This window comes from Festucalex cinctus, chromosome 3 (assembly GCF_051991245.1).
Source record: "Festucalex cinctus isolate MCC-2025b chromosome 3, RoL_Fcin_1.0, whole genome shotgun sequence".
NCBI lineage: Eukaryota > Metazoa > Chordata > Actinopteri > Syngnathiformes > Syngnathidae > Festucalex > Festucalex cinctus.
The window spans coordinates 18,463,559-18,490,681 of NC_135413.1; the positions used below are offsets into that span (position 1 = coordinate 18,463,559).

At 38.7% G+C, this 27,123-nt stretch overlaps 2 protein-coding genes across 5 annotated transcripts in view; both read left to right on the plus strand.

Annotated features, from left to right (window-relative positions):
- mical2b (microtubule associated monooxygenase, calponin and LIM domain containing 2b) overlaps nt 1–10,624 on the plus strand; it is a 50,747-nt gene extending 40,123 nt beyond the window's left edge. For 2 of the 3 annotated variants that reach the window (XM_077516365.1, XM_077516363.1), the window contains 12 exons: nt 3,623–3,760; nt 5,537–5,587; nt 5,810–5,925; nt 6,007–6,225; nt 6,346–6,521; nt 6,677–7,011; nt 7,412–7,479; nt 7,575–7,664; nt 7,833–7,926; nt 8,832–8,943; nt 9,037–9,110; nt 9,186–10,624. In XM_077516365.1, coding sequence (XP_077372491.1) covers nt 3,623–3,760; nt 5,537–5,587; nt 5,810–5,925; nt 6,007–6,225; nt 6,346–6,521; nt 6,677–7,011; nt 7,412–7,479; nt 7,575–7,664; nt 7,833–7,926; nt 8,832–8,943; nt 9,037–9,110; nt 9,186–9,421 — 1,709 coding nt within the window. In that variant the 3' untranslated portion in view covers nt 9,422–10,624. Of the gene's footprint in view, nt 1–1,147; nt 3,300–3,622; nt 3,761–5,536; nt 5,588–5,809; nt 5,926–6,006; nt 6,226–6,345; nt 6,522–6,676; nt 7,012–7,411; nt 7,480–7,574; nt 7,665–7,832; nt 7,927–8,831; nt 8,944–9,036; nt 9,111–9,185 lie in introns of those variants that run through there. The other variant, XM_077516364.1, reaches the window with a different exon arrangement.
- A 253-nt stretch (nt 10,625–10,877) lies between these two features.
- On the plus strand, nt 10,878–26,278 carry LOC144015908 (alpha-parvin). 2 transcript variants are annotated; one of them, XM_077516367.1, is made up of 13 exons: nt 10,878–10,947; nt 15,674–15,763; nt 16,248–16,318; nt 16,698–16,800; nt 16,917–17,057; nt 18,059–18,174; nt 18,296–18,354; nt 20,147–20,166; nt 20,277–20,338; nt 20,764–20,832; nt 22,076–22,177; nt 23,075–23,147; nt 24,780–26,278. In XM_077516367.1, the coding sequence occupies exons 2-13, from the start codon at nt 15,757–15,759 to the stop codon at nt 24,854–24,856; spliced, it is 900 nt and encodes a 299-aa protein (XP_077372493.1). In that variant the 5' UTR covers nt 10,878–10,947; nt 15,674–15,756; the 3' UTR covers nt 24,857–26,278. The 2 variants fall into 2 exon arrangements, with proteins under 2 accessions (XP_077372493.1, XP_077372492.1); XM_077516366.1 differs by lacking the exon at nt 10,878–10,947 and adding an exon at nt 10,995–11,782.
- Nucleotides 26,279–27,123: the final 845 nt, after the last annotated feature.

A 27,123-nucleotide genomic window follows, 5' to 3' on the forward strand; every position in this document is an offset into this window, starting at 1 on the left:
ACACGCAGGAATTCCACTTGGCATTTTGCCTGCTGCACCATGACTGCAATGGAAATGTCAAAACAATGTTTTGTTTTCATTAATAGTTTAAATTGTTTACTGTTTTATTTGACCATACTTTTTCCTCTTTGGTTTAAAATCAATGTACTTTTAAAATTAAAAATCAGCTAGTTTGCACTGGGACACTGGTGATAGAAACCTATCTAATAAGAAAATTTGTGAAACCGGTATACAGTATACCTGTTGTCTAGTTGTTGTTGTTTTTTTGTTTTTTTTAAAGCACTTAGGTTTTTATTATTTTGTCATAGGCCAGCAGAAATGATCTTTTTTTTTTTTTAACCACTACTATTTTGGTTGAAGTTGAAACAAGGCCCAAGAATATCAGTTTTGACTGTCTGATTACAATCTGGTGGTTTGAGTTTACCGAAATCAATTCTTTTTTTTCAGCACCTTTTCTGCACTTAAATCTATTCAGCCACATTCTTCTAAAAAAAAAAAAAAATTCTCTTTTTCCTCACTTCTTTCACTTAATTATGTTCAGCCTGTTTTACATTTGCAATGCAGCACAACCTGATACAAGAATGGTGACAATTGGGCCGGCTATTGTCTTATGTAACTAATGTCCTAATACAGGGGTGGACAAACCTGGCCCTCCAGGGCTGGAATCCTGCAGGTTTTGGATGTTTCCCTTCTCAAGCACTTTAGTCATATTGTTTGCTTATCAGCAAGTCATGCATCTGCCTGATAATGATCCTGTTCATTTGAATCAACTGTGTTAGAGGCGAGTAACCTCTAAAACCTGCATGGCCCTCGAGCACTGGAATTGCCCACCCCTGTCTTTATACATTAGAAGTCATAACAATGCGAAGACTGCTACATTTCTTTCTACTTTCCCAGTGTAATATTTGTGAGACGCACAGATGAAACTTTTATTTGGACGTATCCATCTCATAGTAGGATGTTTGTGTTCCATGGCAGTCATACAATAACTTCAACGTGGCCCTAACACTTATGCTTAGCAGTTGCTCACTAATATGAACACGCTTTCTGCCTGCCTCAGTTGATGCATCCTCAACCATCCTTTTCTTCAGGCTAGTTTGACAGTAATGTGTGTGTCCACATCTGTGTGTGGTTCACTCTGTTACAGAAGGAGACCTCCCCCCTTCAGAATCCCTCTCCAGATCTCTCTCATGTACCTGCTAGAATTTGTCCAACAGATAAGCTGCCCAATAGCTGTTTTTCCCCAACATTAGGCATTCAGTATGCTGTAGACATTTGACATGATGCAATGAATATACAAAATGAACACACGTTTGTTTTGTATTGTTTTACTGGCCGTAGGAACTAAATTTTATGTTTTTATTTTATTTTTAAGAATTACCCCCGTAACAAGAAAAAAACATTACTTGGGAGAATAGTTTTAAAATTACAGTAGACAACTTTTGCTTAATTCGCCATTTCGTCTTATGAGGAATAATGAGCAAAAAACAAACAAACCCTCAAACTCTGTAATTAAAGCCAAAGGTAAGTATTTATTTTAGGATATGCCATACAGTAAACTTATTGTACATTTACGTTTGTTTTATATTTATCCCTTAACGTGCTTTTATTTTTCAGATGCATTTGACAGGTTCTAGGTTTTCCAATAATTTATCTGCATCCTTTTTTTTTCTTTCTTTTTTTTTGCATTCAAGAGAAACTTGATATTTTAACAACGTGTGTTCACTTGATATATCTCTTGCTTATCAGCGTTGCTAAGTATAGGTCTCAATGCAGCCTTTTTACTTCACTTCCTTATTCTCAAATCACTGTAAAGAATTAATAAACTATTATATTTATGCAATGTAAATATAACGAAAAATAAATCCGCTTGATAACAATTGTTTTGTGGGATTTTTTGTTTGTTTTGTTTGTCAGTTTGTTTGCGTTACATAACTTGAAATTTGAGTATTTATCTATTTTGGGTACATTAAAAAATACTTATATACCCATCCATACCCATTAACCACACAATTAACAATTGCATTCACACCTATCTGTCGAGAAAATCTTCTGTCTGACTTTGTGACTTAGTTGACATCACCCAGTCTGAGCGTACCACACATTGGGAACTGGAAGGACAGAAAGAAAAGAGCGCCATACAGTCAAAGGCCATTAATTTGACTGTATACCCAAATGAGTTTGAGAACTGAGCAAAGCTGAAGTGAATCACATGTTCTATAAACTTCTGGTGGACTGTTTCTGTTTCTGAACTTTCTCACTCCTTTGGGTGGTGATGCTGTTTCACATCTTCTCAACATTTCACATGCCTATCTTATTAACTGCTTCTTCCAAATCTGTCGCCAATCGAAATGGGAACGTCAATCGTTAACAGTAAGTCGACTTCACTTCAAAAGCATGGGGCCTATTCTTTTTTTCTTTTTTTTTCCCTGTAGACTGAAAACATTTGAGTTTTGAAACCACTAATGAGGAATAGCATCATGTTTATCATGTCATTTGGTTATTGTACACACACAAAATTGCAACTAAATATTAGGTGTTTTTCCTTGTAAGTCCTTCCAATGGGCTCACCACTGGTGGGAAGGGCCAAAGGGGTCGGGTGCATAGTGAGCTGGGCGGCAGTCAAAGGCGGGAACCCTGGCGGATCAATCCCTGGCTTAGAGATAGGGTGAGAAGCTCGATCATCCAGGAGGGACTCAGTCGAGCCGCTGCTCCTCCGCGTTGAGAGGAGCCAGCTGAGATGGCTCGGGTATCTGGTTCGGATACCTCCTGGATGCCTCCCTGAAGAGGTGTTTCGGGCATGTCACACCGGCAGAAGGTCCCGGGGACGACCCCGGACACGCTGGACAGATAATGTCTCTCGTCTGGCCTGGGAGAATGCCTTGGGATCCCACTGCAGGAGCTAGATGAAGTGGCTGGGGAGAGGGATGTCTGGGCTTCACTGCTAAAGCTGCTTGTCCCCATGACCCGACCCAGGATAAGCAGTAGAAAATGATGGTTGGAATATTGAGTTTTATTCAGCTTTTAAATTTATTTAGTTTTATCTGTTCCATTAGTTATGCTTGCCTTAAACTTTGATCTTTTGTTATAAATCGTTGTACTATTATACAAGTTGCGTATCAAATCCTAAAAAAAGAAAAATACATATTTTACAGTTTTTCTTCTTGTTTCATTCATATTGTAAAATTCAAATGTTTCAGTCTACTACACAGTATATTGGCAATAAAGTAATTGGCCTCACTGTTTCCATACTTTTTTTTTTTTTTTTTTCCAATGATTAAGAGGAACCATCTTTGGAAAAGATGCTAATGTTGACATCCTTTAATGTGAGTATGGCTTGTTTGTTGTATTGTGCGACGTGGGTAGTAGTAGATTGCAAAGAGTTTTAGCCAACATTAGACTAGAAACTAAATTTATATTTACTTTTTTCCTTGCATGATAAGGCTGTGTACCTGTCAAACGTGAAACATTAACTGGGTATTTGTTTGTTTTCAATTTCATTGTGACTGTGCATGCTACAGTGTACTGCTTAGTTCATCCTCATTTGTACTTTGGACTTTAATGCCACTTTACAGTCCATACCCAACTTGTGTATTTGTTTTTGTCCATTATTAATTTCCAGACAGGTCATCTAACATGCATGCAGATAGATGTCTGACAGATGATCCTGGGGAAACGCACACGGCTGTGGAAACCCTCAATGAGCCCAATACAGAAAAGTCTGCAGAGCAAGATGTCACACAGACGAAGGGTGCTGAAGGTCAGGATGGTTTTCAGTCCAAGATTTAGATCACATATACAGTACAGTATTGAGATACTGTACAGCTCAGTTTCAATTCCATGAACGCTTGCACAATCTTAATGAGATCTTAGAACTGTAAGAACACTGTCTTCACCAGGATAATAATCAGTTGTGCTTGCTACTGAGAGGTGTTAAATTTCCTTCTTTTGTGTTCGTATCAGTCCTCAAGTTCTTAAAATGGCTAACAAGCCACCCTTCCCCCAAACTACAGTAAAGTTGAAGTAAATTTTACTCAAATTTAATGTCATTGAAAATATGGTTTTGAGCACAGCCTATTTGTTTTCCAAATTCTGTGGTCTGCAACTATGCGTTTTTCGTTTAGCAATGTTTGACTATTGTGCTTGTAGTTTGCTGTAGTGCAGCACAACATTGCATCCTACTGAGTAGCTGTGCCTAATTTGATACAGCTACTCTATTGAATCTAATTTGATCCAGTAGCTGTAATTTTAATGTATCAATACAGTTTATCCTTCATTTATCTTATCCTGAAATTCTCGTTTTAAATGATCGTGCTTGAATTATGCCGAACTCATACTACGCAATTTTTTTTGTCTTTCACGACAGTCGCGCTGTCACATTACCCGATAAATTTGCTCCATGTCGTGGACCGGACATGTTGTCACACTACAAGTCTGAAACCTACAAGACACCACCCGATCATCACGTGCTGTCATGCCAAGATTTCTGCGTCTGCGCTGGTGTCGGGGAGGTAGAACCAAAAAAGAAAAAAAGAAAATAGAAAAAAAAACACTCATGCGAGGCGGGTGATAATTAAGGCGGCCAGGCCTGGCCGACTTCTATGAAAATGTGATCGATTCTCACTAAATATGTGCCCATCCCTACATATGCCCAAATCTTTGAAATTATGAGAACAACAGTCACAATATATTTTTTTTGGTCCTCTATTCACGTCGCCGTTGCCTGACGATGGATTGCATGCAGATGCGTGCGCTCCCCATGCAGCAACAGCGCTTTTTTTTTCTTTTCTTTTTTTTTTTTGGTTCAGGTTGCACCTGTCTGGCTCCATCCCATGTGACATCCAGGGGATGGATGGATGGATGGATGGATGGATGGATGGATGGATAGATAGATAGATAAAAAGAGCTATAAAGTGCTGGTCAGTGTGTGATTGAGGTTTTCCTGCCTCTCGCTTTTGGTCAATGCTGCGGAACCAAACGGACGACTATGTTGTATGTCACATTGTGCAACAAGACAAGTAAAAATTCTAACATGCTAGACTTTCGTCGTGATGGTCGTGAACCGTCTTGAACAGGCGACCAATCGTTGAACGTGGCACACTACACGGGCGGCGCTACGTCAAGACAGTCCAAAATCATTTCCTTGTAGTCTGACCAAGGCATTAGTGTTGGCTCTTCAGGTTGGCAGGGAAATAAGGATGTCACTGCTGTGCTGTATGTAGCTAGCCTGCCGTTAATTACTTCAAGCATTCATCTCTGGTTACTGCCCAGTCAAAAAGAACAAATGCTTGTTCCAACCTGTCTGCAAAATGTTTTTTCTTCTTAACGTTAAACTGATCAAACAGTTCTTTCATCTATAACCGCTTCAAACCAATGTATGTAGGAAGGGAAATAAGATTTGCTGGATTGTCATGACGTATTGTTAATGTTTATGAGTTATATAAGCGCTTTGTGACAGCTGTGGCTGGTTGAAAACGATATAGAAAGATAGATGTCTTGATTTTTTTTTTTTATTGTTTTCCCCAAATTTATGCAGGTCACTGTAAGACCAAACACAGTAATCGTTGGAAAGAAAGAATCAGAGCAAGTGAGTAATCTTATCCATAGCTGCCTTACCTTTTCTCTTTTAAATGCATCTATCATATCTTCATAATCCCATCAACAAATGCCCCCATATGAGGAACAAATCTTTGCAGTAATGGTGAGATCGAACCAGAGAACTGAATCCCCATACTGACCAAACAATGCAATTTGATAGTGATAATTGTTGGTAAACATTATTTTGTCATGATCTCCTTGTCCCTCACAGCATTCCCATTTGTCAAAAACTTCCAACGAAGCTGGCCACGGGACAAACAAGGTCCGGAGCCTGTTCCTGAAGCCGACTCTGACTTTGAGGAGCTCGAGTCGACTGAACAACAAATGGTACTTCAGTGTTTTTTTTTTTTAAACTTTGTTGCCAAATATAATTTATGAATAAATGTTCATTTGCTTTTCTTTACTCAGACCTTTAAAGGTGAGACATCTGGGAACCCCAAACATCCCTCTGTGGCATTTGAGAAGAGCGAAACACATCCAAAGCACACAACGTGCAACTTGACCAGCCCAAAAAAACGCTTGATTCTATCTGTTAATGAGAAAGAGAGACTCTTGAGCTGGGACATGCTGGGCGCTCCAGAGGCAACTTCAATTACTACAGCCGCCAAGACCACAAAGCAGCACCAGGTAGAGACATCACTCTCTCTCTCTCTGTTTGTATAATGCGATAGTCCGGCGAGAAATAAGAAAAAGAAATTTCACCTCATAATGACCCATGTTACCCGTTCCCGTCTGATGTTTTATCAGGTCCAAACAGAGACGGCAGATAAGCCTCAGGCAGACTCCGGCCAGTATCGAGGAGCAACTGAAAGCCAATTTGCCTCTGCCTCTTCCCTCTCAGCATTCCAGCTTATTGCTCATGCCTTCAGGAGGAGATTTAGTGTGACCAATTCTTCCAACAGCTCCAACACAGCCCCCACAATGTTTGTAAAGACATAATTATGTGCCCCACGCCAGTGCTGCTTTTGTTGTACTGATTGTACTGGAAACCTCAAGTGTCTCCTTCAAATGTTTGATAGTGTCATCTATTTCTATGATGAATATCAGATAAATATGTTATCACGCTCCATTTTACCAGGAGGCCCAGACGTGACGGCCAACGCAGACGCAGGCCTATGTCAGAGGGAGAGTTGCATTTTACCCTTGCTGAACCAGAGTCATCCAAAGAGAAGAAAGCTAGAAACCATGAGGCCGGGTCGGACCTGCCGTCTATGCTGCAGCAAGTCTCCCTGAAGGGCCGCAGAAACTCTGGAAGGGTCTTCACTGATGACCCGTCGTCATCACTGCCCAGCAGGAAGGTTACCCTTTTCTCCTCCCTGAGGCTCAGAAAGAGAGAGCCATCAGAGAGTGACGGGAAGGACCAGGAGCTCCAAAACGAAATCAGGATGATACTTGCCAACCTGAGAAACAAAGGTCGGTGTCGTGAGTTATCAAACCTGAGATTATTAACAAACCTGTTTAAAGTTTTAGCCAGAGCTGGGCAAAGCCGACATTACATCGGCCCATCATTGATGGAGGCCCATTTTTTGCCGAGTGCCTCCACATTTTCGGCAAGTGCTTTATGACACATAGCCTAAAAAAAATTGCACGGACTGAGCACCAACTGAAGAAGGTTTACGTCCATCGATCCGGGTCAGTAGACAGTCCTCTTCAGTCCATATATTTTTACGTAGCTTCGTGTCATGAAGCACTTGCCGAAAATCGGGAAGGTAACAAAGAAGACTCCTTTTACTTTGTTTTTGTCATGTCTTTAATGCTCATTTAAGTGTCAGTTTATAAGCAAAGTTGTCTATATATGTTCTTTTCTTTCTAGCTGCCAGTCAACAGAATCTGGAGGACTCCTACTCAACTGATGATGAATGTGAATCAACTACTCTGAGGGTTTGTACACTTGTGTAGATTATTTACAGTGCTTATGTGTGTTAGCGTTTCAATGTGTGTACGTTTTATTCAGTGTTGAATGCTTGTTGTCACAGATGTCCTCTGAAAGACAACTGAAGAAGCAAGAAAAGATGGCGGCCCTGCAGGCCAAACAGGAGCAGTTAAAGAGGTTGCATAGAGCTCAGGTATTATTGTTTCTTAACCCTGATTCTCATACCCACTTCTCTTTCGCAGCTGTAGAATGTCTATGATCCCCCCCCCCCACACACACACACACACACAATTTTATGTGCAGTTCTGATTTTTAATCACCACACTTTTAGTCATAATGCAATGTGTGGTGACTCACTTAGGTGATTCAACGACAACTGGAGGAGGTTGGAGAGAAACAAAGAGACCTGGAAGAGAGAGGAGTGGCTATAGAAAAGGTTTTAAGAGGAGAAACAGGTACTGAACCATGCAGTAAGATGCACATACAGTAAAGGACCTGAAAAAGGTATATTGTCGCAGTCCTGTGAAAACACTTATATCCATTTTTTTTTTAAATATACTGTGTATATATATATATACAATACAGGCCAAAATTTAGACACACCTCATTCAATCTGTCATTTTCTTTATTCTCATGACTATTTACAATGTGGATTCTCATTAAAGGCATCAAAACTAAGAATGAACATGTGGAGTTATGTACTTAACAACAAAAGGTGAAATAACTGAAAACATGTTTTAGATTTTAGTTTCTTCAAAATAACCACGCTTTGCTCTGATTACTGCTTTGCACACGCTTGGTATTCTCACCTCGGGGAACTCCTTCAATACTTCAGTAGAAATAAGTGGCTACTCTTGAAGCTCATCGGGGGAATGCCAAGAGTGTGCAAAAAATATCATCAGAGCAAAGAGAGACTATTTTGAAGAAACTAGAATATAAAACATGTTTTCAATAATTTCACCTTTTTTTTTGGTTAGTGCATGACAGCACTTTTGTTCATTCATAGTTTTGAAGCCTTCGGTGAGAATCTACAATGTAAATAGTCATGAAAATAAAGAACAATGCATTGCATGAGGTGTGTCCAAACTTTATATATTTTTGCATTCAGTTTCATCCCACAAATGTTTAAAAAAAAAAAAAAAGACAAAAATCTCACATTTTTCACAGGACAGCGGCGATATGCACAATTAGTAAAGTAACCCCTTGATAGATAGACAGACCATTATCTAATTCTCGTCTGATCTTCCCGTTTCATCTGCAACCGCCTTGTCTACCTTCTTTTAATCCTCTGTAACTGCCGCCCCACCCACTGTCAATACCCACAGTGTTTTCATCTGCACTTTTGTCTCCTCACTCCAAGGAGCTGACAGTCAGACAAATGATGGCGAACATGCCCAACTTTATCAATCCTGGTTTGAACTAGTTTTGGAGAAGAACAGACTAGTACGATATGAATCTGGTCTCATGATCTTGTAAGTGACATCTGAAACATCTACTGGTAGTTTGTCACTGGTGATGCACTTTCCATCTTTGACCAGTAGATGTCACTTATTTCTCTGTTTCAGTGCTCAGGAGCTTGAATTGGAGGACACCCAGGGCCGACTTCAGCAAGAGCTTCGACGCAGGATGAGTAAAGAAGGTAAATCGGTCACACGCACATGCAGTCAGGATTCACTGGGCTGAACATTTGTGACTAACGTTTTCTCTCCCAAAGATACAAAGAAGAGCGCCTCTGAGCTCCAGAAGGAGCAGGAGATCCTATCTGAGATTATGAGGATGGTGGAGAAAAGGGACATGCTGGTGTCTCAACTTGAGGAGCAGAGGCTGATGGAAAGAGCGGAAGACCAGGACTTGGAGAGCCTCGTGCTGTCTAAAGGCTACGAGTTCCATTGGGCCCAGGCTAATGACAGCTGGGCATCAGATGAGTCTGGGCTGAAGGGTGACATTTAAAGAAAGGCCACGGAGTGCAATTCAAATTAAATACTATGCACAACACTGATGAAAGATGAAAAGTAAAACCTTTCTATTATGTTCATCATTCATAGCGTACTACTACCATACTATAGTCTTGACTTTAAACAATTTTATCCAACTGTTTATTTTAATCATTGGAGAGACTTGAGAGAAAGACTCAAAATATAACAAATGCTGCAAAAGAAAGGGTTTAATATCAGATGTCAACATACTTCATATTTACTACTTGTGATCATGACCGACTGCCTTTTTGCACACTTTATCATGCTGCTGGCCTGTGGACACAACTGTTGATCTTTTTACATAACTTGGATTGATGACGGATATGTCATTGATTGCATACGGTCACTTTTTATCACATGGACTAACCGGCCAATTTACCCGGGGCTTCAGTTTTGCACAGCTAGAATTTTGTAATTGTATAATTAATCCACAGATGTTTCTTAAGTTCACTAATATAAGTTTGTGTCCTGTGTGTGGGTGTGTAAAGGCGCTTTCACACTGCCATCATGACAAATTGGTTCATCACAGGAGTAACGGTAGAACCGGGATTTACTAGCAGGTCCCTTTCAAACAGAAGTCACAGACTGTTGTTGTGGCTTCGCACTTTCATTAACAGTAATTATGAGGAGACGTCAGTGCAACCGTTGCAATTGCTTTTAACACAAAGTGGTGTGAACAATGAATCTTGAATGTTAAACTTCTCATTCCGCTTATCAGCATTTTGCCTCTAATGCCTCTGATACTACCTCAGAAGGCAAGAGATTTGCGGGTCGAATTTACCCTTCATCCCGCATTGGGACGCTAAAATGGTCAGTATGAAAGTGGCTATGGTGTCATAAAGTGTTTGTTTTTTATGTTGCACTGTTCATTGTAATGTAATGTGTGAAATATCTGAATAGTGAAGCAGTTTACTGTTTGTTGCACAGTATCCAGCCAATACCAGTCAGAACTACAGTGACTAGAAATTGCAACATGGCTGGAGTGTGCCGATCCTATACAGTTCAGTGTGACCACAGTTGATTGCTGGAGTTGAATAAGAAGTCTTAAACCAGATTTTTAATTTGGTGGTATTTAAATGTGATGTTGCAACACGTTCTGGTTTTATACCAGTTTGGTTTGTTTTAAAATAATCCCAATCAATAATAAAAATGGATTAAAATGTATTCCTGCTGTTGAATAACATGGTGGAACTTGATTGATTTTGTGAGTGTATTGTCTTTATGTGAAAGATAAACTATTCTCAACTAAACTTTTAGTGATAACCAGCTTTACAAAAAAAGGTCTTACATTGCAGCCATCCTTGTTTTATTTTATATATTTAGTTTTATTTTATGATAGATAGATAGATTTTGGTAACTATACTAAAAATGACATCACAGGTGCTCAAAGCTCAGGTACTAATGACCCATCGCAGCTCACCTGCTTTTTTGGGGGGGGTTTCATCGTGGCGTGAGGCAGCATTTCAAGTCAACAGCAAGTGGCAAAATGTGTTTCTAAAGGTATTTATTGTGCATCAAACATTAGGTTATCTAGTTATAGACAAAATATTGACTTCAGCCTGCTGAAAATGACAAGATGAGTCAAGGATAACTTCTAAAACAACGTTAAGTGGGGCAAACGCAATAAACTGGACTCCCAGGGCCTCTTGCGGCTGAAGCCAGGCGGAAGCTATCTTGCGTTGCCACTGGCAACTTCTACTCGGTTTCCCCTGAATTATTTATTTTTTTTAATCAGTGCGGGTTTTTGTTGTCATCGACCACTCAGATTATTGTCGTGAATGACTCGCAAATGTCAGGTACATTTCCACACTGAAATTTACGTCGTGGAGATAACGTGAAAAAAATTAACATGAAAACGCCGCCGAGAAAGCTTGATGGTCAACGCAAGATGGCCGTCGATAGCTTCACTTGCTCCTGTGTGAAGGCAGCAAGGCGATTGCGATGTGCCAGGTTCTTCTCCGTTGGCAAACGGCGTGCATCCATTCAGCTAGTCTAGCCACTACCACAGCTGCTTCCTCCCCTGATGTTCTTCCAGAGAGGTGTGGCCTCTCACCAAGGAGGAAAGAGTGGAATTCCATTTCCGCTTTAGGGAGTGGACCGGGATTTTTTTCGCCCCCTTTCCAACAAACTTTCAATTTCCACGTCAACTTCGAAAGTTTTAATCAACCAGCGCAGGACTGGAGTACTGTTCGGAAAATGGCTTCCTCTCCTCAGAAGTCGCCGTCCTCTCCTAAATCGCCGACAACGCCGAAATCTCCTTCTTCTAGAAAGAAAGACGACTCCTTCCTTGGAAAACTTGGTGGAACTCTGGCCAGGAGGAAGAAAGCTAAAGAAGGTAAACAGCTAAGTAATGGCCATGAAGTGAGGACAGTTCGAATAATATGTAATCCAGGAGAAATTAAAAAAAAAAAAATCATTCTGCACGTAATCACTGAAAAATCACTGTCCGTTTTGTGTGTATCGGCTACGTTTTTATCCATGTAAGGTCAAGAATTCACTTGTGACGTTCTCCTGTGGTCTCTGACAAGGCTCGCCTCCCTTCAGCCACTAACTTTGGTTTTCAGCAGTAGTATTGAAAACGAAGCAATCTTGCCCTAAGAAATAGGAAACCGGTTGGCCGCTGTATTTGTTGAAATATTTTTGCCCATATGAAATCATACACTAATTGCAATATCATGCTAATATCGTTAAGAGTGACTATTTACTAAAGTCAGCAAAACTTTGAAAGAAAATCTTACGTAACGTTCTAATGGAATTATTATTTTTATTTTTATTTATTTTTGTTGTTGCATTTTTGAAGTTTCACGTGCATGTCTGTGGAAAACACTGAACTAAGAATTTTTGATTGCATCTTGAATGTATGTTCCTCTTACCTTTTCAATATGCCCAGCGCAAGACCATAGATGCTCGCTGAACTTAGTTCTCAGCATAAACCGACCTATCAAGCCATATGAGTAGTCTTGCGTGACACCATACATGAAAATGGTTGTGGGTTTCTACAGGTAATTTTTTGCCCAAAAATTATGGTTGGGCTCAGAATTGACATATGCAGCTGGACTGTGTATTTGATTAAATTCAACTTTGTTATTGCACAAAGTGCAAGCACAGTAACTGTTTTAAGATACAAAACTAATATTTTCCATAGTGATGATGATGTTAATGCATTTAACATGAGTGTGTTACATTAGTTTTACTCACCGCATAAGCCAGACTGTGTAATAATTCACTCACAAAGTTGAAATTATTATAAAAGGCAAATTAGGACCGTCACCTCAGGCCCCAATTTTCCAGGGGCCCTCCAATTACCTCATAAAACACACACACGCAAATATGTTTAATCTATCGTGATTGATAAGACTGCTTGCCCTCTCCCTTTTTGCGCAGTGCATCTTTGTAGTGTCCAGGTGCCGACTTGATTCAGGACCAGGAGGACTAAAACTTATAAAATTTTGCTTCAACAGATTTCCACATTACATTGTTCCGAGGCCTGTGGTAACTACTTGCATGTGATGACGTCAGGCCACCCAAAATTCACTGACGCTGGCCTTAATGGACCAGTACACATTTTTACATATATACTGTCTACGAAATCAACACATTCTTGTTTTTTGTTTTTACAAAAAAAAACAGTCGATTTTGACTTTTATACACTTAAAATGATAAATCGTAATTTATCTTTTCACTGTGCTGCAGACATTTTTTGCGCATCAGATAAGGAATCTAAGGAATGACTTCAACAAGATATATACACCAAAAAATGTGAACTTGAAAATATTCCATTTTAAGCTACCAAAAAAAACAAAAAAAAAAATCATGCAATTTTTTTTTTTTAAATAACTGCACTAGCAAAATGGGATTTAATTAATAAAGGAAGTCTACCAACCATAACAAGATTTGCTTCAAACAATCCAGCCATAAAAAGTGTGCTTTTTTTTTTTTTTCCCCCAACTTCCAATTTAATGGCCAATAACGCCACTATGTTTGGTTCAGACCAGAGGTGTGTGGTATAAAGGGTACAGAGGGATGCATTAGCCCAAAGGCAGAAATTTGGACCCTATTGGCCTATTCTCCCTTCGTACTCACTCCTCAGTGTGAAAGACGGGGCCCAAAAGTTCACTGAATGAACACTAAGGACATTACAACACTATCACCTCGCTGTTGCTACGAGCTACGGCTGACTAGCTAACATGGCTAAACATGATACAGAACAATTGAGGTTAAAATTCCCTTTGCATATGCTGTCAACATAGCATCGTCACTAATCATCGTCTCCAAGGCAGCGAAAAGCTGCATATCTAATTAATCCATGTTCGTTGCTAAGCTATCGGACTAGTAGAAATAAGTGCTTTTGTGATACAGTACTCTTCTCACATAGGTCTAGCTGGAATTGCGTTTCAATGCAGACTAGAGTAAGCAACTCTGAATAGAAAAATAGCAGGTAACTTAAATGACTGGAGAGGAAATAAACAGTCACTGAGGATGACTGGAAATGAAGTAGGATGTCACCATGTACATCAGCTAGGAGGGGTATGCCATGTAGAAGTATGGTATATTACAGTAATATCTATTATTTCTAATAGAAGAACCTTTATTAGTCCCACATTGGGGAAATTTGGTACCGGTAAAGTATGAAGCTCATTCAGGATGAGTGAATATACTGTACGTGTCCAAACACTATAATGTTAGACATTGGTGAGGTCATCAACTACAAAACAATAATGTCATCATTCTGTAGCATCATCGGTGCCGTGTCACCCTATCCTCTCCTGCCTCCGTGAGCATGATTTTCAAGTGTTTTCACATGGAAGTGGAAAGGTCTCCTTTTTAAATGGATGATTACTCGGTGCTGCTCTGGTTTACTGTTCCACAGCTGAGCCTCATTTGATGCTGTTGCATGTAATCGCATCAAACTCATGCTGGCAGGACAAAAGAGACACACACACACACACACCGCGTGTGTGTTCTATGATTTGATGGAAGGCCTCGGCTACTGTTTTTTTTTTTTGACGATCATTGATTCAATTTCAAGTCGCTGTGACGCTTATGGTCAGTCGCCAAAACAGTTGCCATAGTAAAGTGGTGGAGTAATAGCTAGTTGGAACTAAAGCGAAGACAGGATGAGGATGTCCATGTGCTATAGTAATAGGATCTGGATAGGATGAATCAAAACTCAGGGGTGTAACAAACATTAGTAAGATTGTTCTTGTTCTCTGTATATAGACAGATCTCAAACTGTGTTGAGCAGAAGACAGCGGTGGTAGTACACAATTCTTTGTGCTGAGTGAAAGTAGAACAAAAACATTTTGTGGCTGAATGTTTCTCAAGTTGCGTCCTCAGCTTTAGGAAGATGAGTTCTTAGGGGGAGCACTTGTCCTGCCAGCCCGCTTGGGGGTGCCTTATGTTGGAGTACTACTGTTCACCAGTAGGCGATAAAATATGTCAGCCATTTGCATCTTCACATGGAGAAGCCAAGTTCTGACTCAGGTGATGCGTTTCTGCTTTTACAACAGGGAAGTGATATATTTGACAATCTACATTGTGGGCACTGATGGTACGTGAGAGTCGGTTCACTTTCTCATGCGGCTAATCAAATTTGTGCTGGTTGCAAACTATAAACTGTGTTTTTCTGCTTCCACTGTCCACAAGGCTTAGGGTTGCCATGCTTCTGTTTTGCTGGGGTAAACATGGCATAGCAATGATACAATAATACATTTAATACAAATATATATTTTTTATGTTGTATAATTTGTTTTGTATATTTTTTTGTCGAAGTCTGTCATTTGCTGTACGGTTTTATGTCTACATGAACCCTCAGTTGCGGTGCTTCTCTCGCTTCAGACTACCATCTGTAGACTTATGTATAATCTCACATGTGTATAATGCACATTCAGTTGTGTTTTGAATTGATTCACTGAGCCTGCAAAGTTTTAGCCTGGGCAAGGGCAGGTTGTTGGTCCCAGACTAATTATGGAAATCTGGACTGTCTGTAGTGTCACCCAAGCCCTAGTAAGGCAATTGAGAACAAATTCTTACCTTGTATGTATACTGTGCAATATATAAGTAGATGAATTTGAATTGAAATTCCCATGACGATTCAATAAATGATTGCATTATTCCTCATTTCCTTTGTTACTTATTACCCAGTGACATTAGTCAGTTTAGCGCTGACATCAAAATTATGTCGTTTTATTGACTGATTTATAATGTATGCTTTTCATCACTCCAGTGTCTGAGCTTCAGGAAGAGGGGATAAATGCCATCAACCTTCCTCTCAGCCCCACCCACTATGAGCTTGACCCCGAGGACACCATGCTAGGTATTCACATCAGTTAGTCCCTCAATTCACATGAAGATTTTTAGTGTTTTAATGTTTTAAAGATTACACATAAGGTTTGAACCAAAATGCTGCACTAATAATTGATGAATACGATTGATGATGAATTCAAAATTATTTGGTATGCCTTGAAGAATATGCCAATATTAACTTTTGTTTGATTTTTTGACATGCAAAAACATATTTGCCTCGAAGCAGGCGGAATTGTTGAACTTGGAAATGAAGCCACATTTACAGTGGGAATTACGGTTCAGTTTGATATGAAACGCGTTTGAGTTCTCTCTATCAGAAAATACGGATGCAATAATAAATTCTATGCCAACTATTTTCCAAGGTGTGTCAGTCACACATAAGGATAACAAGTCATTAGTTGTCCCACCAAAGTAAAAAGGAGACGTTGTCGTCAACATTGATGGATTGCCATAAGCAAGTTTCGACCATAACTGATATCATGTTCATCTTCTAGAGGAGAATGAGGTGCGAACCATGGTGGATCCAAACTCCAAGAACGACCGCAAACTGCAAGAACTTATGAAGGTCAGCGGTGCCAGGAACAACTTATTCAGACACCTTAACTGAGTGTATTTACACCTATCAGCAGATGTCCCACATATGATGAAAGGAGCTGGAAACGTGAAAGTGAAACCTGAGTTGCAAGAAGGGGTGGGAATCTGACAATAAAACATAGTCACAATATTTCTGCATCAGTACAATACAATTGTTCGCGAATCGATGTAATTGAAGAATACCATCTACAATAGCAAAAAGAAGAAGAAGGGAAACTAAAAGAATCTTTGGCACATAAAGCGTACAAAAAAATAATAAACAAAAATGTAGATCGTTGGAAAAAGCCAGGAGCAGTCATTGCATCATTGCAGTACAGTACTGCAAAAAATGTTATCCTGTGCTCACATAGGTGTTGATCGACTGGATAAATGATGTTCTCGTTGGGGAAAGGATCATTGTGAAGGATCTGGCTGAAGATCTCTATGACGGACAGGTCCTGCAGAAACTATTTGGTGAGTGTTTATCTCATCTCAGAAAGCTGTTTTTTTGTTCTCTCTCAAACAAGAGATATTGTTATATAATTGCCTGCCATGGTTATTACTTCCTGTCTGCTTGTGATGTGTTTCAGAAAAGCTGGAAGGTGAGAAACTGAATGTGGCGGAGGTAACGCAGTCAGAGATCGCACAGAAGCAGAAACTGCAGACTGTTTTGGAACGGATCAACGACTCACTCAAACTCTCCACCAGGAACATTCGCTGGAATGTCGACTGTAAGTCAAACTGTTGTGGTCACAAATCTCATGGTCGGAAAAAGAAGCGTGACTTGTCTGTGGACGAGAGCATTAATAACCATATGTATATATCAGGCTGCATACTTTCTGATGGAGAACAACAGTAATAGCAGTCACGTATCCCGACACTGTCACTTTCTGCTGTACGCTTCACTTATTATTGTTGCAATAAAGCACAATTTTAACTTGTGTGCATGTGGATATAAAAGCCATAATAGACGGAGTGTAGCTCGAAGGAAGATTAACTTGTGTAAATTGACAGAAGACACACTAGTGATGAAAAGGATGTCCTTAGAGGCATGTAAGAAAATTCTCTCCTAAAAGATTGAATGAATGAATGAATGCATACCAACAAATCCAATTGATCCTGCTGTCCTTTTATGTTGAGTTTTATCTGAATTCATTTTTACTTACCCTGTTCTGAAGCCATCATCATGACATCCCATCAATTCGATCTAAATCAATATTCATTACTAAAAGGTAGGGACCAGAAGAAATCTAAGAATTTCAGTTACTTTAAATTTACTGCTGAAAATGTCATGCTTTTCAGAGCAACAATGAATTTAAATGTACAAAATTGTGCCAAAGAATACCTTTGTGAAAACTTTGCAGAGGTTTACTGAACTTCTTTAATGCATGAACGTTATCTTTTGTCAGGTGTTTTTACTGCTACATTGATTTTTGTCTTTTATTCTCTTCAAAATATCATTTGCAGATTTGTTTTTTTTTTGTCCCCATTAATATTATTTCTCTATTAAATGAATTTATTTTAAAAAAAAATTGGAAAATTCTGAAATGGTATAGAAGGAGAAAACAATGGGTGTGAGATTTATTTATTTATTTTTGAAATTATTTTATTTTATTTTTTTTAACACAAATAGCTGTAGCTAGTAGTACCGGTAATTTTAGTTTTACCAGACAAATGTTAATTTGACAAATCACTGATGCTATACAACTTTTTTGTCTTTCACAACATAAAGCGGTTCATGCGAAGAGTATCGTCGCCATCCTTCACCTGCTTGTCGCGCTGTCACAACATTTCAGAGCACCAATCAGGTTGCCGGACCATGTTTCCATTCAAGTAGTCGTGGTCCAGGTAAGTAACAATACTATTTTATATGTATCTTCTCTGTCCAGGTTTAGGAGTCACTTCCAATACTCTAATATGTTTGCATCATTTAACTATCAGAATGACATTTATTTTCTCTGGATTTTAGAAAAGAGAGGGAATCCTCCAATCCAGACAAATTCAAGAAGAAATCACTGGTAACACAGAGTAAGTAATAGAACAGAAGTAATTTTGTACTTTTTATATCCATTTAAATGTGATACTCTGCAGATATGCATGCAGAGCAGAGAGGCTTTCCATATATGAACATGTTTGGAGAAGCAGAGCATTAGAGGTGTTAATCAGTGAACCACAGTGACTGCCAAGGGCCCAAGTTTAAGCAATTTAGCTCATGGTTCCAAGAGCATGGCACGCATCCATTAGGAATAGGTTCATTGAAATTATGCAAGTTCAACCATGGCATAAACTACACTTTAAAACAGGATTTGTCAACTATTCTCAACCAAATGATGAAATGTTGGGATAATGAACATAAAACATCAGATGACCATTTGACTTTGCAAATAAAAACATTAAAAATGAAGTTGGTAAATTCAAACTTTTTTTTTTTTTTTTTTTTTTTTTTTTTTTTTTAAATAATTATTTTCAGCAACTTAAGTACTTAATTCCGGTGTTAGCCATTAGTGTGAGAGACCGAGCTTTTGTCTGCTACTCCTCTCTGAATTTAGAGACTCTTGGCCTTCATGTGTAGTTATTTTATTTTGCTATTTCAGGAATGAGAAGGGGCAAAGTCTGGTTGTAATGTGAAGTCAAACGGAGTTTAAAAAAAATGTATTCTTTCAATTTATATACTCTTCTCCACACCAACTGAAGTTTTGTTTGTAAGACAGAGTCCTTGGTCATTTTATTCAGTCCATCCCCATCCAGCCTTTTATTCTGCTGTTCAGTGTGAGGACTGATATTTTCTGGTGGGTTACAGGATCTTTTTTGACCACTCCAAAATTTTAACTAGTGCTAGTAGTTTTTCCACAAACACACTGTAATGCAATTACTTGATTGACTGATTGTGTGCTTGTTAAAGTTAAAAAATATTTATATCAACATAGCCTTGCATCATTCATTTTTTCTGTATATGGCCTGTGGAGGAAAAAGTTTGTACACCACTGAATTAAAACAAATTCTGTACTGTGTGAAGTAGTCACGTATTCGAGCAGAGCAGATGATGTATTAGTACCTGTTGTTGAACAACAAGAGAATCTCTATTTCACACACGCATACACACGTGCAAGTTCACACATCTGGGCTGCTGTGGAACAAGAGACTGCGACCTGACAGCAGCAACAAGAGAGATAACAGCCGGGCAACAAACACACAAAGGATCACAAGCACTAGCATGGTGACAGTGAAAATACAGCTATTATTAGCACAGCACCAAGAGTATTGCCCAGACTTGCCTGCCCTTAAACTTAATGTATGTGCATGGGAATTGTGCGATTTCTTTCTGACCCGCCCTGCTGCAATCGCTGCTCCGCAGAGACATTTGAACTGCCGCAGTTGTTCTTCTCCAAAGGCATGTGATGATCTCTAAATATGATGATGATGATAGGCCATCTGGTTACATGGAGAAGCTGCATTTCTCCATTCAGTGTATCAATACCCAGTTGTGTTGTTTTGCTGTTGAGATGCTGTTACAATATGGAGTCACTGTGGACCTCTCACTGATGATGCCCAGGTTCTCTACCTGTGTTTCTCGTTAATCTAATTATCATGCCATAGCTACGTCTATTGTTGCATCATTTCTAATCCCCCCTCTTGTTCTCCACATTCCTCTGTGATTGAATTGAAAGCACTTGCCTTTCATTCTCTCATTTTCTATAGAGATTCAAGTGTGAAATTGTGAATAACATGAAATGACACATGCTCTTTTTTTTTTTTTTTTTTTCACCCATTGGTTTTGACACTTTTTTTTTTTCCTTCTTGTTGTTTTTTTTTTTTCTAGGGCTTTCTCTGGAAGACATGGTATGTTGTTAGGACAAAGATATTACCAAATATTTTTCGTCTTTTTCTAGATATGTTCATATATTGTTTTCTTTTTTGTGTTTAATCATTTATTCCATGTTTTCCCACAGAGCGTGATGCTTTTGACACCCTCTTTGACCACGCCCCAGATAAACTCAACGTTGTCAAAAAGGTAGTGATGCTTTGCACAGCAGGCACTGCTGATTCATTAGCCACATATTTCGACCTTGTCTGCATAACAAACTCGTCAATGTCTTAAACAGACATTTAACCACAACTACATGTGTCAAATTTGAATACCATTTTTGTAAACGCCCACAAAATGCACAAATTCACCACTTTGGATCACGTCCAGCATCATCAGCTAAGCTCTTCAAAGCAAAGCATCTTGGACTGTGAGAGAGAGTCCCAAGTGGAGCTTCTTTAGCTTCCAAATGTAGCAAACGTTGACTGAGGCGGTTGTCCTCTGAGAGGCAAAACTAGGAGGATGCACACAGTACAGCACACTGTTGTCTAAGCACAATTCTTTTCATATTGCTTATGTTCCATTTGTCTCTCTGGTTTTTGTATGATAAATGAATGCCTTTGTTTTTTCAGACACTGATCACATTTGTGAATAAACACCTAAACAAGCTCAACTTGGAGGTGTCGGAATTGGAAACACAGGTATGAGACACGCACACACAGAAATAATTTGTAAATGTCCATCTGGGATGGCAAATATGGTCTTAAATGGGAAGGGAGCTGTGAAGTGATTTTTATTTATTTATTTTTATTTTTTTCATGTATTCGTCAAAAATAACTGTCAAGAGTGGGCCAACCCAACTTTTTATGTTATTTAACCCAAGCGGGTTACCCAACTTTTTGCGTTGAATAATGTTGAATATAGCCCATGGGTTACCAAGCTGTTTGGGTTAATTGAATAACCAAACTGAATTGGGTAAAAATTAACCAACCCGACTTCTTGAGTTATTTAACATAAAAACTTGAGCCACATTAAATTAATAACCCACAAAGTAACCAAATCCTTTTGGGTTGTTTTGTGGGTTATTTATTGGACATAACTTTTTGGGTTAATTGTGATCAGAAATAAACCGACCCATTTTTTGGGGGGTTAAAAAGTTGGGTCAAATTAAATTATTAAGCAACCCAATTACAGTACTTTTTTTTTTTTTTTTTTTGCAGTTGACCCAACAGTTGAGTCAATTGGAAAAACCCAAAAAGTTGGGTCAGTCCCTTTTTGATCCAATTTGGCTTATTTTTGAGCCAACTGTTTTTTGAGTGTACACTCTTAAAAACATTTGGGTCAGAAGTAAACCAACTATGGGTCAAAAATAGACCGATCCTCTACTTGGGTCAATATAAACAAACTTTGAGTCAAGAAATTGGTCTTTCAGTGTAAAACAACTCATAAATATTGGTCAGATCCTTTACTTGGGTCAAACAAATTGGGTCATTTTATATAAAACAACTCAGAAAGTTGGGTCAAATCGACCCATAAAGTGGATTGGTCTGTTTTTGATCCATAATTGGGTTACTTACTTTTGAGCCAACTGTTTTTAGAATGTACATTATTAAAACTGCTGGGTCAAAAACAACCCAATTTTGGATTAAAAAAAAAAAAATAAATAAATAAATAGATGTCCTGTTAACTTGTCCCAACTTTCTCAGTTGTTTTGTATAAAACAGCATAGTTTTTGGGTTATTTTGCACAAAACAACCCAAAGTTGGGTCAAATTGTTACGTTAGCGGGTTGGTCCAATTTTTGAACCAACTGTTTTTCGAGTGTTCTAATTGAGTAGTTTTCTTCTGAATCACCTGTTTGTTTTCCAAAAACATTGCACCATCATGTCTACATTGTCTCCTCGCAGACAAGCTGGTGTGTTTACCTGCCTGAGCTGTGTGTCAGTTTGCAGATGGTGTTTATCTGGTGTTGCTGATGGGTCTGCTGGAGGGATACTTTGTGCCACTCTACAACTTCTTCCTCACACCGGAAAATTTTGACCAGAAGGTTGAGCGTGCTCTTCATTTTTAAACATTCTATCTGTAGCATAGTTTAAGAAAACTTCCAAGTTGATCCTCCATTTTTCTGAGGAGCATCAGGCAGACATAGCCAGGGTCTGCCCTCAAAAGCTTGGTTTCATGCCATCTGTTTCCCTCAGAGCCCATTCAATGCGCAGCCATCTCTCCTCTCTATTGGCCTCTCTAGTACCACGGTATTCTAAACAGGCAATCTACGGAGACACCACAGTAGCCTTTTGTAACAGTCTTGGCCAGCCAACCCTGCCAAGCTGTGAAGCAGAATGGCAACCCCTGATACAATGTGCACAATTCCAAACACACACACACTTCTGGCCTGGAAGAACAGGCAGGAGCCCACAGCATCTGTAATCTCTTCTACGCAGGGAAAGACTGGAGTGATGGCTTAGAGGCTCGGTTTTGTGTCTTCCCACCCCCTGCGCCTGCTCATTTTTTACTTAACTCATCTTGTTTTACGGCACGAGACGGCCAAACGTACTGGTAATGAAAAATTGAAATCTCTACACTTGGATCATGCGTTTCTTATACTCTTGGTTTATACTTAAATTGGTTTATTATTTTTACATTTCATTGTATACTGCTTTATTACATTTTAGATTTATTTTTTTTACTATTAAAATGATTTCTATTTAATGTATAAAACTGCAATGCTAGTAAAAATGTACTCCATTGGAGAATGCATAAGGAGAAGTGGTGTTCGAGGTGTTGCTGTATGTATATAGTAACTAAATTGAATCCAACACAAGGTGTATTGTGGTATTTAAGCTCAGGGTTCCTATTTGGCACACATCAGTGTTAGGCTTTAATTTAGTTGCATGGAGGCAAAGCAGTGAGCAGCTTGTGTAATAGATGCTCATTCTCACCATAGGTGCATAATGTGTCCTTCTCATTCGAGCTGATGCAGGACGGCGGTCTGGAGCGACCAAAGCCGAGGCCAGAAGGTAAGAAACTGTTACACAATCATTTTATTGACACATGCAGGGACAATTATTTATAAAATTGTTGAAATTCCAACTTTTATTGATGTAAAAATGTAACAATGATCAACTCATTATCTTGTTTAGTTAAATGCCAGTTTTCTATTAAGTAATAATAATAAACTTTATTTGTATAGCACCTCTAAAAACATGTTCACGAAGGGCTTTAACAGGCCAATTACAACACAAATCACAGACAATAAAATACAAACAATATAACTACAGAATAAACAGTAACAATCATTAAGGGTTAAAAAAAAAAAAAAAGGCAGTATGGATTCCAACAACCAAACTTGAGACCAAGAGGGAAATTTGTTTTAACACATTTTACAACAAATAAATCCTAAAATAAAACTATGTCCATAAAAATAATATTAAAAGACAATAGATACAAAAATAAATAATACAAAAGTCAGTGGAGAAAACACCATCACTTGAAATCCAAGTAATTTAAAGGCTGCAACTGACCCCGCATGTCTCATATCCACAGGCAGGTCATTTCAAAGTCAATCGAGCTCTGATAGAAAATGACTGAGACTTAGACTTAGACTTGACTTTATTGATCCCTTTGGGATGGCTCTCTTGGGAAATTTACAATTAGTTTTAAGCCTTGGCTTTGGAACAACCAGGATGCCTTCACCAAGGATCTGACACTGCAAGTTGGCTCATAGGTGGCTAAACGTTCAGATAAATACAGTAGCTCGGTAGCCAGTCCCATACATGCTTTAAAAGTAATCAGTCGAATCTTAAAATCAATTCTAAGACACAGTGGGAAGCCAGTGAAGTTGGGTGATGTGGTGCCACCTATTAGAATTAAGGAGAAGCCTAATGTGATAGTGATTTTTTAACCAATATTGAGGAGGAGTAAATTGCAATCTAACCTGGAGATCCTGAAATAGTTGTTCAAGGTCAGATTGATTTTTCTTTGGCTATGGTATGCAGATGAATCAAACATGACTGGACGACTTTATTGAAATGGGTTGTTTAGAGAAAATCTGAAAGGATTCATTAAGGTGCTTTTAATTTGGCCACGGGGAAGCATATAAATGGGAAATAAAATTGGGCCTAAAACGGAACCTTGCGGTACACCGCAGGTGAAGTCAGAAGTGGCTTAAGCAGTGGTTGACTGCAATTGTTTAGTCTAAAAGATAAAAGCAATTTAGTACAATATTTGTGACCCCACACCCATTGTTGAAGCTGATCAATTAGTGTGGTCCATTGTGTCGAAGTTGGCACTAATATCCAGCGAGATTAGTATTTTTATCGGCTTAAGGAAGGTCTGTACACTTTTACACGTTGTCTGTTTTTGCTACTTAATAATAATAATCATAATCATAATAATAATAATGGATCCTTTTCTAATTGAACATCCACCTTAAAACAACTCTGTTACCTGGTTACAGACTGGCTAGTCAAATATTTACCAACTAAATTGGTAGGTGAGGGCTGACCAAAACCTGAGCTGCGATATAATTGGACATTTATGTGCAGCATATGACCTTTAAGCCTTAGCGAAGAGACCACAAGATGCTCTTTTGTTGTGAATATTGCTCTGTCATAATGGCTGTATCACTGCTTTTCTTTTTCTCCTTTCAGATATCGTCAACTGTGACCTTAAGTCAACCCTTCGTGTCCTCTACAACCTCTTCACCAGGTACAGGAATGTAGACTGAGGACCCAAGCAACCAAAAGGAGACTTTTATATCAATGGACCACATTATAAATATATCAATGGTTTATTCCAATGTTTTCTTATTTGAATTCATATGTACCGTTTTACAATTGAGCACACATTAATCCCTGCAGCATCACTTGTGTGACACCTTTGGGGGGAAAAAAGGTTTGTTCAAATGTGTAAAATGTTTCACATTTCAATTGAAACATCATTATTGTATTTATTGTAAATGTAATACACTTCTACTGTCATAAAAAAAAAAAAAAAAAAAAAAATCCTCTTGAAGTGCCTTTGAATAAACTTCCACTACTTGATAATTGAGTGAGTATCGGTATGTTACGTCATGTCCTGGACATCTTAAGAAACTGAAACTGTGCTTCTACATCCAATGGTAGTTAGTTGTTATATGATGCAAGTGATATTGTTGACTTGGGACCTGATTCACTTAAGGTTTACCTGTGCAAAAACAGCTGCAAACTTGTCTTTTCATGGAAACAGATGTGGAAACTAATCTACTAACTAACCAGGCGCAACCAGGAGGATTGTGTCGCACAAATGTGCTAAATTGCCACGCATAATGAAGTTTACGCCTGTTCTTGTAATCACAAAATTTTAGTGGCTGATGTGCTAGATATGGAGCGTTATCCTCTTACTCATGTAGATACACTTAAATTCTAAAAATATATCTACTGTTGTGAACTCCACTTAAAAGTAAAACTAGCTGCAGGAGCCATAGAAGTCAAACATGCAGAATTGCTCCTCATGCTGAAGATGGATTATGATCCTGCCACCCGCAGGTCTTTTGTTTTGGTCCACACCCAGCTGCAAAACTGTCAACACCAACCATATCCAGAAGTCAAAAGGCAGCCTTAATCTGGGCCACGTTCCCTTTGGGTACAGTGTGTTCATAGTAGCAGTTCAAAAATGTTGACACCATAATCTTTGTGATATAAGGTTGTGGCAGATGTTTGATTTGGGGTGGAAATGCCTTATGTCTTACTTCAAATGCTAAAAAGCTGTTTAAAAAAAATAGTGCAAATTAACAGCAGTAGGCACCAGTCTACCATAGTGTGTGCACCCCTCAGTATTAATTATTAATATATAAATATTGCTAAATTTCATACAACTCTGTACTATTGGTCAATCCATGTGTGGATGTTATTCTCCAATGTATTGACCAATCTAAAATGAGAACTGGTTGAACAAATGAATTTTTTTGAGTCTCCTGATAATTATGGAGATATGTGGATTCCCCTGACGCCAGCGACATGCATATTGATCTATCATACTGTACGTTCAGCAACATGTGGGATTTTTATGTTTAGCAAAAACATTGAACATCAATACTGCCAGCATGTTGACTGTTATGTATCTATTTATGTTTTATGTCATTTAATAAATAACCCAATATCACAATCAAGCTATAAGTATTAAAGTATTTGTTTGTTTTTTCTCGAAAAAGAAAGCAAGGAAACATCACAGTAGCAAATATTCAGGACAGTTTGGTTACATTTGCCTACTGGGCTAATAAGCGGAACCTAAACGGTGAACAATCAAGTCTGTGAAACTGTTCAATTATACTGTTAAAAAAAGAAAAAACAAAAGTACCGGTATCCCAAGAAGAACACTGAATGGTATGCGGACAGCAGCATGGTGGCAAGTTGTCACTTAAATTAGTTTATTTTATTTTTTTTTAATTTGGTGTAGAAAATAGCGGGATGTGGAGAGAGTGTGTGTCATCTAAAAGCCAGCAACAGAGAAGCATTTTGCTAGAGTAACCATATCTGTTTCCTAATGCCTTCTCAGATGCTTCCATGTCAGATGAAAGCGATCCTGAGGGATCCCAAACCATGTTACCATCATTTCCTCTGTGCTCCTTCGCCCAGGGAACAATTCCACACCGCTAGTTAGGACCTTGTTATATTAATATTATTACGTTATTGGAACATTGGTGCTCTTTGCAGGAGTCACATGGGGACTCGGAACTGCATACCTCAGGCTCTGACTGAGAGGACACAGTAATGCAGCGATGGTTGATTTCTCTTCAGTGGCAACAAAATGCTTACTTGTATCTGTTCGCAGGCTTAGTAACTACAAATACAATTTAGGTCTTTTTAAGAGAGAAATGCAATGATGTGCTAGGTAAGCATCATCATTGCTGATTTCAGTGTTATTTTTCATCAAACGTGTAAATGTTGGATTACATTTCTCAACAAATTGCAGTCTTCTACTGTCGATCCCACAGTAACTACTGTATGTGTTTAA

Bases quoted from the DNA above. Each gene is read 5' to 3' on its own strand.
- LOC144015908 (XM_077516366.1), top strand. From the start codon at position 11,389: ATGTGCCAGGTTCTTCTCCGTTGGCAAACGGCGTGCATCCATTCAGCT. The intron at 16,319-16,697 runs GTCAGCGGTGCC...GTGCTCACATAG, and splicing joins AACTGCAAGAACTTATGAAG to GTGTTGATCGACTGGATAAA. The intron at 20,339-20,763 runs GTAGTGATGCTT...TTGTTTTTTCAG, and splicing joins AACTCAACGTTGTCAAAAAG to ACACTGATCACATTTGTGAA.